Below are 18,696 nucleotides of genomic sequence, written 5' to 3' on the forward strand. Positions count from 1 at the left end.
CTCCTGCAGGGGAAATGGGGGAATGTTCTGCCTGGCCCAGTGCCTGGTGCTGCTAAGTCAGCCTCTCCTGCAGAGATCCCCCGGGCAGACTGGGCCGGCCCGTACCCCCGCCCCAGCTGGCTGGGATCACAGAGGGATGCTGGACAGACACCCAGTGGCCCCCTCCAAGCTAAAGCAAACAGGTGCAAAAGTGAAGCTGAGAGCGCCCCAAGCCGTGACATCTCTCTGCCCTGAATGACTCCTACTGATCTCCACTAAATGCGACCTCTGGTCACCCGCCAGACTGTGGGCAGGGACCTTGTCTCTCTCCCCAGCTCCAGCCAGTAACAGCCAGCAGCTGCAGGGAGTGGGCAGAGGAGTCTGGAGATACCGCATGGAACCCTCTCCTCCATCTCTGGGGTGTGCTCATTCAGTGCCCTGCCCCGAGGCTCCTCCCTTCTCTGCATGGGTCCTGCCCTTGTGTGCGCTCAGAACCAGACTGCAGTGGGAGCTGAGCACCAAGCAGGATGGAGTCCTTGGAGCACTGCCTCCCAGGCTTGAGCCAGTAACCCCAGTGCTGGAGTGGGGAGCTGTCGTCGTCCTGGAGCTGAGCCAGGAGTTATCTCCAGGTGAAAGATAATGACAGCGAATGAAAGCAGCGTCTGTCCGACATGCCAGACAGCAAGCTGCTCTGTATAAAAGAAACATTAATACAGGGTGTCACGGAGTGTGGGGGAGTCCAGGCCCTGCACCCCTCTTCCTGGGATTCACTGAGACTCTCAGCCAGCCAGTAAAACCGAAGGTTTATTGGACAACAGGAACACAGTCCAAAACAGAGCTTGTGGGTACACCCAGGACCCCTCAGTGAAGTCCTTCTGGGGGAGCAGGGAGCTTAGACCCCAGCCCTGGGGTTCCCTGTGTTCCTCCACCCAGCCCCAAACTGAAACTAAACCCACCGAGCAGGTTCCCTGCTGCAGCCTCCCTCCACATTCCTGGGCAGAGGTGTTACCTCCCCCTCCCCCTCCTGGCTCAGGTGACAGGCTCTCAGGTCTCCCGTCCCCAGGGCACATTCCCAGGTCAACACTCCCCCCTCCCTGCTGCGTCACATCGTCACATCTCTCCCCCCTTCGAGACTGAACTGAGCGGGGTCACTGTGACCAGTGACCTGGGGAAGTTCGGGGCCCCCTCTCCGGGACAGCGCATCCGCTATCAGGTTGGCACTTCCCTTCACGTGGACCACGTCCATGTCGTAATCCTGCAGGAGCAGGCTCCACCTCAGGAGCTTGGCGTTGGCTCCTTTCATCTGGTGCAGCCAGGTCAGGGGAGAGTGGTCGGTGTAGACGGTGAAGTGTCGCCCGAAGAGATAGGGCTCTAGTTTCTTGAGGGCCCACACCATGGCCAGGCACTCCTTCTCGATGGCCGCGTAGTGCTGCTCCCGGGGTAGCAACTTCTTGCTCAGGTACACGATGGGGTGTCTCTCCCCCTTTTCATCCTCCTGCATTAGCACCGCCCCCAGTCCCGTGTCGGAGGCGTCGGTGAACACCACAAAGGGCTTGTCAAAGTCTGGGTTTGCTAGAACTGGGCCACTGACCAGAGCCTCCTTCAGCGCCCGGAAAGCCTCCTGGCACTGCTCGGTCCAGACCACCTTGTCTGGCTTCCCCTTCTTGCATAGCTCAGTGATGGGGGTGGCTATGGCGCTAAAGTGGGGCACAAATCTTCGGTAGTATCCTGCCATCCCAATAAAGGCTTGGACCTGCTTTTTGGTGTGGGGAGCGGGCCAGTCTCTGATCACCTCCACCTTGGCCGGTTCCGGCTTTAGGCGGCCGCTCCCCACCCGATGGCCCAGGTAAGATACTTCAGCCATCGCCACCTTGCACTTCTCCGCTTTGACAGTCAGCCCAGCCCCCTGGAGTCGGTCCAGCACTTGTCTAACCTGGGACACGTGGTCCTCCCAGGTCTGGCTAAAGACACAGATGTCGTCAATATACGCCACGGCAAAACTCTCCATCCCCCTCAGGAGCTGGTCCACCAGGCGCTGGAAGGTGGCCGGCGCTCCCTTGAGGCCGAAAGGCAGGGTCAGAAACTCATAGAGCCCCAGAGGGGTGATAAAGGCCGATTTCAGCCGGGCATCTGCATCCAGCGGCACTTGCCAGTAGCCCTTTGTAAGGTCCATGGTGGTAAGGTACCGAGCTCCTCCCAGCTTGTCTAGGAGCTCGTCCGGCCTGGGCATGGGGTAGGCATCCGATACAGTGATGGCATTGAGCTTCCGATAGTCCACACAGAACCGGACTGACCCATCCTTTTTGGGGACCAGCACCACCGGCGAGGCCCAAGGGCTGGCCGATGGCTGGATCACCCCCAAAGCCAGCATGTCCCGGACCTCTCTTTCCAGGTCCTGAGCAGTTTTCCCTGTGACTCGGAAGGGGGAGCATCTTATCGGCGGGTGCGACCCTGTCTGCACCCGGTGGACAGTCAGATTAGTGCGTCCAGGCTGGTTGGAAAACAGCTGTCGGTACGGATGCAGCACCCCCCTGACCTCAGCTTGCTGGGCAGGGGTGAGCTGATCCGAGAGGGGGATTGTTTCCAGGGGGGAACCAGCTCTGGTCCCAGGGAATAGATCTACTAAAGGGTCATCTCCCTGCTCCTCCCACTGACCACACACAGCTAACACCACATTCCCCCTGGCATAATATGGCTTCATCATATTCACATGGTACACCCGGCGGTGGTGGGCCCGGTTCGACAGCTCCACCACATAGTTTACCTCATTGAGCTGCTTGACGACCTTGAACGGGCCCTCCCAGGCGGCCTGTAGTTTGTTCTTTCTCACGGGGATGAGAACCATCACCTGATCCCCGGTGGCGTAGGCACGGGCCCGCGCCGTGCGGTCATACCAGACCTTCTGCTTCCTCTGGGCTCTGGCCAGATTCTCCCTGGCCAGGCCCATGAGTTCAGCCAGTCTCTCTCGGAAGGTCAGGACATACTCCACCACTGACTCTCCATCGGGAGTGGCCTTCCCCTCCCACTCGTCTCTCATCAGGTCCAGGGGGCCCCTCACCCTCCTTCCATATAACAGTTCGAAAGGCGAAAATCCGGTAGACTCCTGGGGCACCTCCCTGTACGCGAACAGCAGGTGAGGTAAGTACTTGTCCCAATCCTGCGGGTGCTGGTTCATAAAGGTTTTCAGCATCATCTTTAGCGTCCCGTTAAACCTCTCCACCAGCCCATTGGACTGGGGGTGATACGCTGAGGCCCAGTCATGCCGGACCCCACATTTCTCCCACAAGCACCGGAGCAGGGCCGACATGAAGTTGGAGCCTTGGTCTGTCAAGACTTCCCTGGGGAACCCCACTCGGCTGAAAATGGTCAGGAGCGCATCTGCCACGGTGTCTGCTTCAATGGAAGCTAAGGGCACTGCCTCGGGGTAGCGGGTGGCGAAATCTACCACCACCAGAATGTATTTCTTCCCCGACCGGGTCGTCTTGCTGAGAGGCCCCACGATGTCCATGGCCACCTTCTGGAAAGGCTCCTCTATGATGGGCAAAGGTCTCAACGCCGCTTTCCCCTTGTCCCGGGCCTTCCCCACCCTCTGACAGGGGTCACAGGATCGGCAATACTGCCGGACGGTGGTAAAGACCCCGGGCCAGTAAAAGTTCTGTAGCAACCTCTGCCGGGTGCGCCGGATTCCCTGGTGCCCTGCGAGGGGGATGTCATGGGCCAGGGACAGGAGCTTGCGGCGGTACTTCTGGGGGACCACCAGCTGCCTCCTGATCCCACAGGACTCCCCTTCCCCTGGGGGAGCCCATTCTCGGTACAGGAACCCCTTCTCCCACAGGAACCTCTCCTGGCAGCCTCTCCTCATGGTCCGTCCCTCACTGAGGTCGGCCAGGTCCCTGAGCTTCTGCAAGGAGGGATCTTTCCTCAACTCGGCCTGGAACTCAGCGGCTGGGGAAGGGATGGGGCCCGGTTCCCCCTCCGTGGCCAGGTCTGAGGCCGCAGCCTCGCTGAGCCGTGCCCCTCGGCGCTCCCTCCCCACCCGAGTAGGGTCTCGCGCCTCCAGTGTGGTACCCTCCCCAGGGTCAGGTCGCAGTGCCCCTCGCCGGCTCTGGCTTCGGGTCACAACCAGGGCGGTCTGGGGGTCGCTTGGCCAGTCCTCTAGGTCTCCCCCCATCAAAACTTCAGTGGGCAAATGGTGGTGTACCCCCACATCCTTGGGGCCCTCCTTGGTCCCCCATTTCAGGTGTACCCTTGCCACGGGCACCTTAAATGGGGTCCCGCCCACCCCCGTCAGGGTCAGGTAGGTGTTGGGCACCACCCGATCTGGGGCCACCACCTCGGGCCGGGCCAGTGTCACCTCCGCGCCCGTATCCCAGTATCCATTGACCTTCCTCCCATCCACCTCCAGGGGAACAAGGCACTCTCTCCGGAGGGACAGCCCCGCACCCACCCTGTAAACCGAGCACCCTGAGTCCAGAGCCTCCAGCCCTCTGGCGGGGCTGGCTGGGGGTACTCTTCCCTCCTGAGCAGGTGGCAAACTGGTAGCCCCCCTTTCCTGGGTCGCCTGCCCCTCGTCCAGCTGAGTCCCTACCCAGTTAACCCTGGGTAGGTTGGGTCTGCTCAGTTTGTCCCTGAGCCCGGGGCACTGGGCCCGTACGTGGCCTCTCTGGCCACAGTGATAGCAGCTCAGGTCACGTTGGTCCCCTCGAACAGGTCGGAGGGGCCCGACACCAGGCGTTCCCCTTTGGAGGGGGTTCTCCCTATTTCCCCGCTGGGAGGCCCCATGGTGACTCTCTCTCTGCATCGGGGGGGGGCCTGTTCTTTTGGGACTCCTCCCGGCTACCCCCTGACCGACTGTTCACAAACTCGTCGGCCAGCTGCCCTGCATGCTGGGGGTTCGCGAGCTTTTTGTCCACCAGCCACAGCCTCAGGTCGGAAGGGCACTGTTCATACAGCTGCTCCAGTACGATCAGGTCAAGCAGGTCCTCTTTAGTTTGGGCCCCCGCTGTCCACTTGCGGGCATATCCCTGCATCCTGTTGACCAGTTGTAGGTAGGTGACCTCAGGCGTTTTACGCTGACTCCGGAACCTTCTCCGGTACATCTCGGGGGTCAGCCCAAACTCACGGAGCAGGGCCTGTTTGAACAGTTCATAGTCCCCTGCCTCTGCCCCTGTCATCCGGCTGTAGACCTCCACGGCTTTGGGGTCCAGTAAGGGGGTGAGGAACTGGAGCCTGTCGGCAGGGTCAACCCTGTGCAGCTCGCAGGCATTCTCAAAGGCCGTCAGGAAGCTATCTATGTCCTCCCCCTCCTTCCGCTGGGCCAGGAAGCACTTATCAAAGCTCCTTGCAGTCTTGGGTCCCCCCGCACTCACCGCAGCCGGGGCCCCACTGCTCCTCAGCCTGGCCAGCTCCAGTTCATGCTGTCTTTGTTTCTCCTTCTCCTGCTGCTCATGTTGACGCTCCCGCTCCTTCTCCTGACGCTCCCGCTCCTTCTCCTGACGCTCCCGCTCCTTCTCCTCCTGCTCATGTTGACGTTGTTTCTCCTTCTCCTCCTGCTCATGTTGACGTTGTTTCTCCTCATGTTGACGTTGTTTTTCATGATCCTCCAGCTCCCTCATTTTCCTCTCCCTCTCCCATTCCAGCCGCATCCGCTCCAGGGATGGGGAGCTCCGCTGGGAGGATCCCCTGCTGGCTGCTGGGGTCAGGGGGCCCTCGGTATTCGCTGGGCTTCCCACAACCCCTCCCCCAGGCATAGGTAGGAAGGGTCTCGGGGTGTCCTGGGCAGCAGTCTGACCCCTCCCAGCCTGGTCAGGCCCCAGGGCCCACGCTGCGTCCGCCGGGCGGCTTCCCTCAGGGACAGGGATCGGGTCATCCACGCGATCCCTCTCCTCCAGCTGGGCAATCAGCTGTTCCTTGGTGGACCTCCCGACGCGCAGCCCCCTCTGCCTGCACAGCTCCACCAGGTCGCTCTTAAGGCGTTTAGCGTACATCTCCCGGCTGGCCACTCGCAGGCCGGGCAGCTGTCCACGGTTTCCAGGAAAAGCCCCTAGTGTGCCAGTCCTTCTTGAGGTCACCACCTCTTTGCCAGGGTCGAGTTGCAGACTCCTCCGCCCCTGGGACCGCTCGCTGCAATCCCCCGGGGGACCCTGTTACTGCAAAAGTCCTTCTCTCTGGTGACACACTCCCAGGGGTTAACCGCCCCCTGAAACCGTCTCTCTCTCTGAATCTTCAGCACGCCTGGTCCCCGTCAATCCCCCTTCGTTTTACTGTTCCCCAGTCACTTACTGCAGGAAGCGCCGTTCACGGGGTGCAGTAGATCCCACCGCTGCCACCAGTTGTCACGGAGTGTGGGGGAGTCCAGGCCCTGCACCCCTCTTCCTGGGATTCACTGAGACTCTCAGCCAGCCAGTAAAACCGAAGGTTTATTGGACAACAGGAACACAGTCCAAAACAGAGCTTGTGGGTACACCCAGGACCCCTCAGTGAAGTCCTTCTGGGGGAGCAGGGAGCTTAGACCCCAGCCCTGGGGTTCCCTGTGTTCCTCCACCCAGCTCCAAACTGAAACTAAACCCACCGAGCAGGTTCCCTGCTGCAGCCTCCCTCCACATTCCTGGGCAGAGGTGTTACCTCCCCCTCCCCCTCCTGGCTCAGGTGACAGGCTCTCAGGTCTCCCGTCCCCAGGGCACATTCCCAGGTCAACACTCCCCCCCCCCCCCCCCCCTGCTGCGTCACATCGTCACACAGGGGAACTCCTGCTCTCCTGTATCTAGATGGCCCAAGGAGGTGGTGTCTGGATTAGGTGTAGGTTACAGTTTGGGGCTTGGGTCCAAGGGCTACGCTGTGTGTTTGGATTAGAAGAAGCAGAAATCTTGTGATTTGGTCTGGTTATATTTCGGCCTTAGTTCATTGTTAGAAGATTTCTGGTCTATCCAGACCAGGACCAGGAAACCAGCTCCTCCTGGTTTTGGATCTGACCTGGAGTCAAAGCTGTGGGTTTGGGTGTGAGGATTGGAATCCAAATTCCAAAGGAGTTCAGTGAGCTCTGCTGCCCTGTCCCTGTCACGTGCGTGTTTCTCTGCACTGCACCTTTCCGTTTGATGCAGTTTGCCCGCCTCCGGGCAGCGCTGCCGTTTTAGGAGACAGCATTGATGCAGCGTATTACAGGGGAGATGTGCGCACTTCGTTTTCTTTTGCTGGAGACTTTACTTGCTGTGTTGCTTTCCTTGACCCAAAGTGAAAGTCATCCTGGCTGCATGTGTATGGCTCACATTTTGTGTCTGGAAAAGCCCAGGAAAGAGTTCCTCGTGGTTGCCTGGCTACAGGTTTGGATCTGAAGTTCCAGTTTGGGCCCATCTCAGGGTTTGACCCTTGTCACCTGAACGGACTTTATATGCAATATGCTATCTTAGTGCCTGTGGGGATCAGGTGTCCCTCCAGGGGCTGAGATAAAGACCTGCTGCTTAGTTCACAGTTAACTCAGACTCCTGCTAGTGAAGGTCTCGAGTTCCATCCTTCCTGTTGGCTTCTGGCCTGCCCAGGCTCCTCAGACACTCCAGTGCCGTCGTCTGACGGAAGAGTAGCTGGCACATGGGCCTCCTGGACTTGATCACGTTTCTCTTGAATGGCTGGTCCCTGCGACTATAACGGTCTGCTACCCACGGTGGGTTTGGTCCTGTTGATACTCGTGTGTGACTGCGGTTTGTAACACACAGATCTGTATATTCAGTATCCAGAGAGGGCGTTCCTTCTTCCTAGAAGAACAGTCCCTGACAAGTAGAGATGAAGGCTTGAGACAAGCTTTGACTGCATGAGTCGTACGCCAGCCAATCCAGCCTGTCTGAACTACTTCAATTACGTTAACTTCCTGTGAAGGATCCGGTGCGGAATCACTTTCTTACATAACCTCTGTTAATACTTAACGTGTCAGCTTATCCCATGAACAATGTAGTCACAGGAATTTAGGAAGAGAGCCCAGTTCCGCACAGAGGAGCTAATGACAAACCGTGATCGATGGTTACAAGATGTGCCGTGGGGGTTCTGCCTTCCTGCCACTCCTGGAGCATGCACTTGGCCGTCTGTATTGGAGCCAGGCCTGGCAAACCTCTGAGCGTAGGGGTGCGCTTGCTTACAGGACTGGCATTTGGCGGGGGGGGAATAGACAGTTTAACCCTTAGATCAGTGGCTTGAATTACCAAGGGTCCTGAACTGGATCACCAGGCCCAGCCTCCCCTCTCCTGACCTCTGAGGGAAGTTCCAACCTGCATCCCAGTGTGGCTCCAGGCTGGGTGGGCAGAGCCTGCCAGCTGGTGGCTGTTCACTGACATGTGTGATGCGATTGTCAGCCTCCCTCCAGCCCCAGCACAGCTGACAGAGCAGAAGACGGGGCGTGAGGATTGCTGGAGCCCGATTTCCCCATTGCCTCGCACCACGTGGAGTCATTTACACCAGAGCAAAGTGGGTACAGAGCACTGCTGGCCCAGCTAGGCAGCGTTTTACCCCGCTCTGGGTTCCTGTTGCCCCGGTGTTACTGATGACACAAGGTGCAGGGCAGTGGATGCTGGATTCTAGCCATGGAGCTGGGTAATCATGGGCATGTCACTTACAGGGGCACTGTCAGGTGAGATTTCAACCCTGTGTAACCCTCCCCAAGGGGCTGCAGGTGCAGAAAATCTGTCCAGGCAAGAGCAGCATTAGCGTATGTACGGCTGTTGGCCTCGCAGTGGCGCGTGCTGTTTCACAGGCCCTTCCCCCAGACCCTCACCTCAGTGAAACCCCGGGGGGATCCCTGCCCTTGGGCTCACCCGCGGAGAGGCTTCCACTGGGCTCTGGGCTGGCGGAAGGGACCAGTCAATGTTCGCACCCCGCTGAGCTCTCCGAGGTGAAAGAGAAGCTCGGGGTCCTTATGTCTCGCTCAGTTTAGGCCCAATACTGATGCATTCGAAACTTCCCCTCCTAGGCCAGTGGGAAGGAAGACCCCAGCCCCAGGGGCCGTGAACTGGCGGGGGCAGACAAGAGGCAATGCATGGGTGGTAGTTCTGCCCTGGATCGCCGGTTTAGGGCTCAAGCCCTTGCTGGGGACACAACACTGCCTGCTCTCTGCTAGGGAGAGGTTCAGAGGAAGCTCCTGGAGTGTCCTGTCCCTGGTGTGGGAATATCCCTGCTGGGCAAGAGGTGCCCTTTCGATTTGAGACTGTGCTGCCCAAGTGGGCTGCTCCCACTGAGCAGGGTCCAGAAACGCGCTCTCCCTGCTTTGCCGTGCAGCTGGCAGCCAGGGGCTCCAGCTTTACTGCTGCTCTCCCAATGCAGTTTGTTTGCCTGCAGGCAGGATTGATCTCACCCAGATTCAGCTTTGTGCTCCCTGCACTCATAGCATGGTGACTGGGTTCCTTGTATTACTGCTCTGAGAGGGGGTGGGATGGGTGACCTCTTGGCCAGGCTCAGGCTCGTGTGTGGCATCTCTAGGCGCAAAGGAGCGCCAGGTGTGTGTCAACAGAAGGGGCTGCTGGAGAGTGTAGAGACCAGGATCTCTGCAAGACTGGGAGTTTCCTTCTGATCTTAGGGGGTGGGAATGCAGGTCGCACACCGTGCAGCTCGGCTGGGTCAGCCTCTTGCTGCAGGTCCCAGGTTGGATCCACAGGGAACCAAGCTCTGGTTCTGGGGAGGACAGGCCCCCTGCATGGCTTCTCTGGCCACCCTCCTCACTGGCCTGTGCTACCTTTCCTCAGCACCCTGAGCTGCACCCATCCCCTTTCCCAGCCATGCCAGAGCCCTCTCCAAGGGAATCGCCCTTCTCCCTGGAGAGAGGGTGCCATGGAGAGCCGCCCATCCCCTGGGCCGCACCCCAGCCTCAACCCTGAGGAGCACTAGAAGGGAAGCAGCTCTGAGGAAGGGGTTGGGTGAGGGGACAATGCCAAGGAGCTGGCTCTCCCCACATCCACGTCCCCAGTGGGAGATCAGCCCTGGGCTTGTCTCCTCCGCTTGCAGAAGCAGAGGGTTTTCCCACCCGTCTGCAGCTCCGCTGTACGCTTTGGGGAACCGTCCCAAACACCAGTTTATGGTGCAACCAGCAAGGAATGGAGTGGAGCCCTTTGCCGGGCTGGTCCTGCCTTGAACGTGTTTCACTCACACACACGTCACCCTTGGGAATCATAAGCCCCTTTCCTCAGTCCCACTCGGGCCAGCAGCCGAGTGAAATCCCAGGGTCCTGCAGCAAATGCGACTTGCAAAGAACTGACGACTTGGCTTCCCATTGTTTAGGACTGGTGCCCCAGCCCAAAGCTCAGCTGGGCCCCAGCAGGCTGCCCTCTGCAGTGCCAGAAGGCCTGCCCCCCGGGCTGTCCTTCACCCCAACCCTTCACTGGGTAGTTCTTCAAACAGGTTTGGCAGTCAACACTTCTCCCCTCTGCCCTGGGAGTGGAGGGGCAGAGCCTCCAGCTGCTTCCTTGGCTCACCCTGGGTGCTGAGATTGTACGTTTCCTGAGCTGCCCTCCTGCATAGCCACTGGGCAGCATCCTGCTCTCACGCTGGCCAGGGTGCTCCTTGCAGGAGTGCGACACTGGGTTCTCACCTTGGGGGACATTCTAGGGCATCAGCGGGTGGTGTGGGCTGTAGCTGGGCTGGGAGTCAGGGCCTGCTTTCACCCTATGGGGTTATGCCCCTGGCGGCAGTGGAAGCCCCCTCTGTGCCCTGGACTGGTGCAAGCAGAGCCAGGCACTGCCAGGCTGGTACCTTTCACCAGCCCCACCCTCCCCTCAGCCCTTAAACCAGGGCCCGGGCTGCAGGGCCACATGAGCCGCAGACACCAGGAGCTCTGCAAACACCCCGCAAAAGACCAGCTCTTTGGGGGCCCAATTCTGAGCAGGGTCCAGCGCCCAGTGTGGTCAGCTGGAGCAGAGGGCGCTCAGACCCCTGCAGAATTGGGCCCAGCAGCATCAGCCAGGGCCCAGGTTGCTCAGCCCCCCCCCTGTCTCCCCCCAGGATCGGGCCCAGTGACCTGGCTGGAGCAGGCTCCCCCTTCAGAGGCTGCAGGTGCTAGGACCGCAGCAGTGGCGGACAGGCAGGGTGCTGGGTGCTGCCCGCTCCCAGGCCCGAGCAAAGGTGTGTGTCAGACGTGCCCCCTGTAGCCTCCCCCACACTCCTGGATCCCCCCACAGCATGGCAGAGGGGTCGCTCGGTTCTCCTGACCTCGGGTTCTGGAGCTGGCAGGAGTGAGTCCGGCCCACCAGTGCTCCCAGTGCCTGGGCGGGCACCGGGCTCGTGCGGCTCTCGGAGCTCGGGCTGTGAGCCCAGCAGCCACGGGGAGCAAGGGGCGGTTCCGCCCTGGGCAGGGAGCATGTAGAGAGTGAGCCGGCTGTGGTGGCAGGTCCCCGGGCGGTGGGCGTGCGTGGTGTGACTAGGCAGCTGTCCTGGGGGGATGAGTAGTGCAAGGAGAGCCCCGCGCATTGGGCACCCTTCCCTCGCGGTGCTGCTGCGGGCAAAGGCCCATCAACTGGGCCAGCCCCTGTGAACATGGATCCTGCAGGGGCGGTGCAGTTGCATGGGGGAGCAGCACCCCTGGGCTCCCTGCCCACTGTGCTCTCCTCAGCATCCCAGCCAGGGGGCGGCCCTACGTGCGCTGCCGAGAAGCAAACTTTGGTCCCGGTTTGCAGCTGCTGCCTACCAATTTAATAATCCTAATCACCAGCTCGGCGGGGAAGGGCCCCTCCTCAGCCTCCTCCTGGGGCTTATCCTCACGCCGCTGGCTGGGCTGAGGCCTGTCCTACTTGCTGGCTGAGTTTACTGCAGGAGCTGGCTCTGGCTGCCCGATCCCCCGGAATGTCCGAGACACCTGTGGAAATCCCAGCCGGGTCTGCCAGCTGCTGTCACACGCTGGCTAGGATCACCTCTTGTGGAAGCACTAATGGGGACCCTGGCCTGGGTTCCTATGGCCCAAGTGGAGTCACAGACCAGGGGAGTGAAATCCAGGTGAGTTGGGGCAGGTGGGTGTTATCATGGAGGCCTTCTTTCCTCTCCTGGCCACCGAGCTCAACATCTTCAAAGCAGGGTGTAATTTTTTGGGTGCCCACCTTAAGCCCTGATTTTCCCAGTCACTCTGTGTCTCAGATGATGTTGTGGGTGCTCAGCACCTGTGGAAATCACATCAAGGTGCCTAATAACAGTCATCCCGAATGACAGGCCACTCTTCAAACTTTGGGCTTTAATCCATAACTGGGCAGGATGAACGTAGGCGCAGCACACCGAAATAGACTGACCCTCTCCTTCAAACTAAAGGCTGTTTCTCCATGCGCTTCGGCATGGGATTAGGGCCGTCCAGTGCAGTGGGCCTGGCGTATTCGTACGGATTACTCACTAGAGTCAAAGTTTCTGGGACCAGACCCTCAGTTTGCTGGGCCAGCGTCAACCCTAGTGTAACTCAGCTGCCATCAGTACAGTTCCCTGGGCATGAATTTGGCCCGTCAGATTTTTTTTTTTTTTTTTAGGGGCCTGATCTTGCAAACCCAAAACAGACCTTGCTCAGGTCACCAGTCCCAAGGACAGCTCTGGCAAGGGAGGGTTTCCAAGATCTGGCCCAAATTCTCTCTGTTGGAATATTTAAACACCGTCCTGGTTGAGTTTTCCCTGGTCTTTAACTTCAGGACTAGATGTGTTACATGATCTCCCGTAGCCCATCACAGTCTTTTTCAAATAGCTTTCGTCATTTAACTAAATATTTCCACAGAGGGGATGGGAACTGCTCAGTGGAAGAGGACAGAACTATTAATGATGATCCGTCATTGGATTTGCATAAATTCAATTCCAGGCCAGCTGGAGCCAGAGCTGGTGCGACGTGGTTCTCAGATAAGGGACGGGGTGAGGAACGCATGTATCTGTGAACCGTTTATAAAAGTTAAAATGGACTAGATTCCTTTCTCGTTGACATCAGTGTAAATAAGGCGGCATCCCACAGAAGTCAGTGGAGTTACACCACTGTTAGTGAGAACAGAATTAATCCAATGTGTTTAAACATCTGTCTTTGGAAACCAAATACTGATGTCTTAAGAGCCAGACACAGAACAGTTTGTAGCCTTGTCAGTTACCCAAACAAGCTGTTCCTTTCTGGTGCTCTGTTACTAAATACATGTGATTCCAACACCCATGTTAAGTGATTTTTTTTTTTCCGTGGTTTAAACAAGAAGGTAGAGCCAGCTAAAACCGAGCAAGGCAGCAGATAACCGGCCTTCAGTATACACACTACAATAAATTGCTAGCAAGGATAAATAGGAAATGTGCATTAAGAAGAGCCTAATATATATATTTTACTCTTCCCTATAAAGTATTTTTTAAACTGAAACTTAAGGGCTGAATTCTGTCCCAGTTTTCTCCCAATGAAACCCCATTTGCCGTCTGTGAGGTAGCAAGGGATGTAAATGGGGGAAGAATTTCTATTTGAAAACATTACCTCATCCAGGACTGAAGCCTACAGCAGGGGCCTGCATGTCCCCTCAGGGCACTGTGCATTGGCAGAACTGCCCTGGACGTCAGGGAGCTCTGCGGTATAGAACTGGGGTACGTGAAGGCCTGGAGTTGTGCCTGACGGGGAATGCAGAACTGACCCCTCCTGCCAGTACCCCACCATCACTTTCCATGGTGCACTTGAGGAAGTGACTAGCAGCCAGATGAGGAAATGGGGCAACAGCCCAGATCCCAGAAGAGAGGAGAATTGTATTTGTATCGTACAAATTTGGCACTTAGCTGCTTCAGTTAAGTGTGCACAGGAAAAATGTGTAGAGAGCCAGACAGGTTATTAGTATTGCAGAGAGACAAGGTGGGGGAGGGTATATCTTTTATTGGACCATCTTCTGTTGGTGGAAGGAAGAGGCTTTCCAGCTCTACAGAGCTCTTCCTCAGGCTTTCATGGGGCACCCCTCCCCCCTAGACAGAAGGGGAAACGACTGCACTTAGAACTTGTGTGTTAGTGGGGATGTTGAGTTGTGGTGACTGACAACAGCTCAAGGGGTCTAAGGGCTTTGTCTTCATAGTCCTTGGAAAGGAGACAGAAAAGCAGTGCAGGAAGCCCTGCAGAGATTGACCCTGGGCACTAGCCCTCCCCCTTCTCCGGCAGCAGCTCCAAGGAGCTCTCTCTGAGGGGGGAACAGAGGTGGGTGAGTGCATGTGTGTGGAAGGGGGGCTACAGGTATGATCTGTCTGGTCTCGCAGTCCTTCTGGCTTTCATTTCCCCAACACCTGGATGCAGTCAAGCACCTGGCCAATCCAGACAAAATCCGACGTGTCTTTGTGGTGGGATTTGGAAGGAATTCCCTGCAGATCCTGGCACAGTTTAAAGCTGTCCGCTTTGAGTTAGGACTTGTTAAGGAGGGTTATGTGAGCTGAAATCCGAGCCTGCCATTTGCCTCTCTCTGGGGCTCACATCTTGCTGGGAAATGGGGCATGACCAAGTCAAAGGGGGCGCTTGCTGCTGGTATTTATAAGGGAAGATCATCTGGCCAGCGCCGCTCCCCTACCCACATGTTTTCTGCGTTAGGGCTCAGGCAAAGCACAGCCTAATCAAAACCACATGCACTGTGTTAATCAGGGAGCTCAGCCGGACTCAGTTCTGGCTTGTTAGCCAAGGGGAAAGGACTGCACCTTTCAGCTCTCCTGAAAGGAAAGCATGGATCTAGTTTAATTCAATCGGTGCACTATGGTTTTCCAAGCTCCTGCTGAGTAACACCAGTGAACAAAACCCCTCAGCCGGCTCTTGGGGTGGTGGAAGAGAGTGGGTGTTTTTGTAAACTTTTCTGAATGTTATGAATCTGTAGATTGCTTTATTTCAGTGGAGAGCTACATCTGACTTACAGCAGGTTAAGACCCTGAAGAAGCAGGCCTAATTGCATGTAACGCTCTCCTCGCATCTGTGCTTGCAATTTCAACTTGGAATTTAGACTTCATTGGCAGGATCAATCCATCTCCCCTCACTTTCCACTGGGCTCAGTGACTGTAATTTTGTAACAGAACAACATAGCGCTTCCCATGGGCGCCTGATCAGATTCATTAAAAGGAACTAAACTGCTGCTAATGAAGTGAGATCTTTGTGCACAGGCTGCTTTCAGGTCAGATCTGTACAGACTGTCCTGTCTGACCGGGCAGAGAGCATCTAGGGGCAGCTCCAGCTAGACAGTGCCTGCCTCAGCATTGTCTGCAAGGCAACCCCCGGGCTCACACAGCAGGCAGGGGCTCCCAGGCGCAAGTCAGACGGTTTATTATTGTCAAATAACTTCCCCAAGGAAGCGAGGCATTTATTGTATCGTAAGAGCATTCAGACAGGATCTTTGGTGTCACATTAAAAAAGGGGGGGGAGGGCGCAAGGGAGCTCTCATGGAAAACACGAGTGGCCCACCCCACGGAGGGGCTATAGTACAGAGGCACAATCCAATATGAACAGGTAATGATAGTCCAGAGTCCCACTCCTGGTGCTGGCTCACCAGGGCCGCCACACAGAGTCCACGGTGAGCGAAGGCCCGCCGGCGGGGCCCCCGCTGGGATACAGTGGCACCACGGCCCCGCCGGGCGCAAAGGTGTTGGGGATGAGAAAGGCAAACTGGCCGTCGGAGGCAGGCACCAGCTGGAAGCCGCCGTACACCTTGGTGGCCTCCCCTGCCGGGCTCCCCAACTTGCAAGGCATCCCGCTGAGCGGCACCACTCCACCGCCTGGGGGCGCTGCCCCCGCGGGGATCTGCACCAGTGGCTGCCCGAAGGAGGCGTGTGGAGCCCCGGGCGGGGGCAGGGGCGGTGGCTGTGCTGGGTAGTTCATGGCGTTGATCTGGGTCATGCAGCTGGCCAGGTGCCCCAGGAGCCGGGTGCGTACCTCGGTGTTCACCCCCTCGCAGGTGGAGAGGAAGCGGGTCACCTCGTTCATGCACTCGCTGAAGCCGGCCCGGTACTTGCCCAGCACTGTGGGGTCCGTGCTGAGAGCCGCTGTGGGGCAGGAGGGAGACGTAGATCAGTGCCTGTGGGGCAAGTGGAGCAAGGCATGCCCTCTCCTCTGGGCACATGTAGGCCCCCTCCCCTCTCCAATTCCAGCCTGGCTCCTTCCCCTCCCCATGACACCGTATCTCACGCTATAACCTGCACCCCCCCCCCCCCGGGGGCACACAGGGTCCTATATCCCACCGCTTCCTCCTGTCCCGTTCAGCCTGCTTTGCGTGACTCACTCCCACCCCAGACCCTGCATCCCATCGCCTGGCGGGGTACACCTGCAAAGGGCTTCAGAACTGGGTTTTCCTTTTCCTCTCCCAGTTTCCTTGAAAGTGAGTTAACCTCACCCCCCCGCAGTGCTGTGACTTGTGCAAGACACTGCCTTGGCCCGGATCCACCGACTTCCCCTCACCCCCCCGGCAGCCCCCGGCCCTCTCCCGGCCAGGCGGGACTCGGCGCTGGGCGGCACACGAGCGCGGAGCGTGGGAACGGGAGGCAGCGAGGCCCCTGAGCGCCGCGGGCGGACGCCTGGGAGGACCCGCCTCGCCCGGGAGCGGGCACCGGCCACTCACCCGTCATCTGGGCGCGCTGCAGGTTCCGGAGATGCTTCACGGTCATCTCCAGGATGTCGGCCTTCTCCAGCTTGGAGTGCCGCGAGCTCTGCGGGGGGAGAGGAGACGTGAGCCCGCTGGCGGGCCTGGCTCCCGGGGGGGCTCGGGCCTCTCCGGGCCAGGCGCCCCCCGGCTCCCGCGCGCATGCGGCCCCCGGCCCCGGAGGAGCCGCCCCGCGGGGCGCAGACCCACTCACGTCTTTCTTGAGGGCGTCCAGGATGAGGGTTTTCAGCTGGCTCAGGCTCTCGTTGATTCTCGCCCGTCGCCTCTTCTCCATGATGGGTTTGGAGGACTGCGGAGAGGGCGAGTGGTGAGTGCCCAGGCTCGACCCCCCCCTGCACCCCCCAGCCCGCGGACCGCCCCACAGGGACCCCCTGCCCGCGCCCCCTCCCCAGCCCCGCGGGCCGTCCCCGCCAGCGGCTCCCCGGGCCGAGCCCCCTCCCCAGCCCCGCGGACCGAGCCCCACAGGGGACCCCCCCCCGCGGGCCGCCCGCCTTTACCTTGCGGTGCTCGGACGCGGTCTTGGGCTTGTCCGGCGTCGCGCTGACGCTGGCCGGGGTGGCCGCCACCGGCGACGCGTTTTTCTCCATCACGTCCGCGGGCATCTTCCCGCAGCGCCGCGCACCGGACTCTGCCGGCTGCAAGCGGGCCCCTCCCCGGGGCGCGACCCTGCGGCGCTCGGGCTCCAGCCGCGGGGCCAGGGCGAGGCGGCTGCCGGCGGAGCGAGTCCCCCGGCGTCCCTGGCCGCCGCTCTTTATAGCCGGGGCCGCACGCGAGCGGCTCGTGTGAAACTTCCCAAACTTTCTTTCCCACAGTAACTTTCAGCCAATGGGAGCCAGGGACACGCGGCCCCGCTCGTGGACGGCGCCCACCCATTGGTTGCCAGGCGCAGCGACCGGCGGCCAATGGCGCACGCCTGGGCCCGGGGCACCGGAGGCTACAGTGTCAATCAAAGGCGTTTAACCCTTTCTGTGCCCCGCTGCTTCTGGTATTTTACGTTCAGCCGGGGCCTGGGAGCCCCCTGGGGGTCTGTGTCCCTGGTGCCGGGGTGGCAGAGAGCGCGGGGCCCCCTTCCTGCCCGCTGTCTGAGAAGGCGTTGCATGCATGCCCCGTTAATTAGCAACCTGCAAAATGACACCCCCGGGCAAGTCATGGTTTTCCTTCGCGGAGCCGGGTCCAGCGGCGCCTCGATGCGGTGCCTGGGCTGATCCGTGCTCAGAGCCGTCATGCAAAGGGCCTGCCAGGCCTTTCCTGCCGGTCCTGCCGCGGGCTTTGACCAAGAAAAACAAAGACCCCGCATTTAGTGCCATTGAAAGATACCAGACTTGAGAGCCCTTTCTTTTTTGGAGAGAGAGAGAGAGAGGAAGACAGCAAATTCCTTATTTTAAAAAATGTCCCTTTTAATTGGCCCTAGGTTTTAAACTAAATGCTAAGTATTTTGATGGTCGTTCTTTGTTTAATTTTTAAAAGTTGGAGACGACAAAACCCAGAAAACACAGCTCGGCACCACCCTGATTTCTCTGGGAACTTGTGAGAAAAGCTGAGAGGGTGACCGGGGTCACTACTGTGTGACAGATCGCAAGGCCACGCCTGGCCTCCTGTACAGCACACGCCATAGGACCCCCCCCCCCCCAATAATCCCCACAGCAGATTGTTAGAAAAGCATCCAACCGCGATTTAAAAGTTGTCTGTGACAGAGAATCCACCTCAGCCCTCGGTACCTTGTTCCAGTGGTCAATTTACACCTTATATTCAGTCTGAATTAGTCTAGTTTCAGCTTCCGCCATTGGGTTGTGTTAGATTTATCTGACCTAGACTGAAAATCCCATTATTAAATATTTGTTCCCCCATGTAGGCACTTAATGACTGTAACCAAGTCATCCCTCTGTGTTCTCTTTAAGATCAACTGATTCCTCTCTCTGAGTCTATCACGCTAAGGCAGGGTTTCCAATCCTTTCATCCGTCTTGCAGCTCTGCTTTGAGCCCCCTCCGCTTTTTCAGCATCCTTCTTGAATTGCGGACACCAGCTTTGGACACAATTTTCCAACAGTGGTCACACCAGTGCCAAATACAGAGGGCAAATGACCTCCCTGCTGCTACTTGAGATTCCCGTTTGTGCAGGGGACCCAAGCATCACATTCGGTGTTTTGTCCAC

At 58.6% G+C, this 18,696-nt stretch overlaps 1 protein-coding gene across 1 annotated transcript; it reads right to left on the reverse strand.

The window, feature by feature from the left end:
• Positions 1-15,290: 15,290 nt before the first annotated feature.
• Positions 15,291-17,250, reverse strand: HES1 (hes family bHLH transcription factor 1). Its single transcript, XM_074962850.1, has 4 exons — positions 17,042-17,250; positions 16,738-16,833; positions 16,503-16,590; positions 15,291-15,930 (listed from the first exon to the last, which is right to left on the reverse strand). Exons 1-4 carry the CDS (start codon positions 17,144-17,146, stop codon positions 15,434-15,436), a joined length of 786 nt encoding a protein of 261 aa, XP_074818951.1. The 5' UTR covers positions 17,147-17,250; the 3' UTR covers positions 15,291-15,433.
• Positions 17,251-18,696: the final 1,446 nt, after the last annotated feature.

The sequence above is a fragment of the Natator depressus genome, chromosome 9 (genome assembly GCF_965152275.1).
Source record: "Natator depressus isolate rNatDep1 chromosome 9, rNatDep2.hap1, whole genome shotgun sequence".
Lineage (NCBI taxonomy): Eukaryota > Metazoa > Chordata > Testudines > Cheloniidae > Natator > Natator depressus.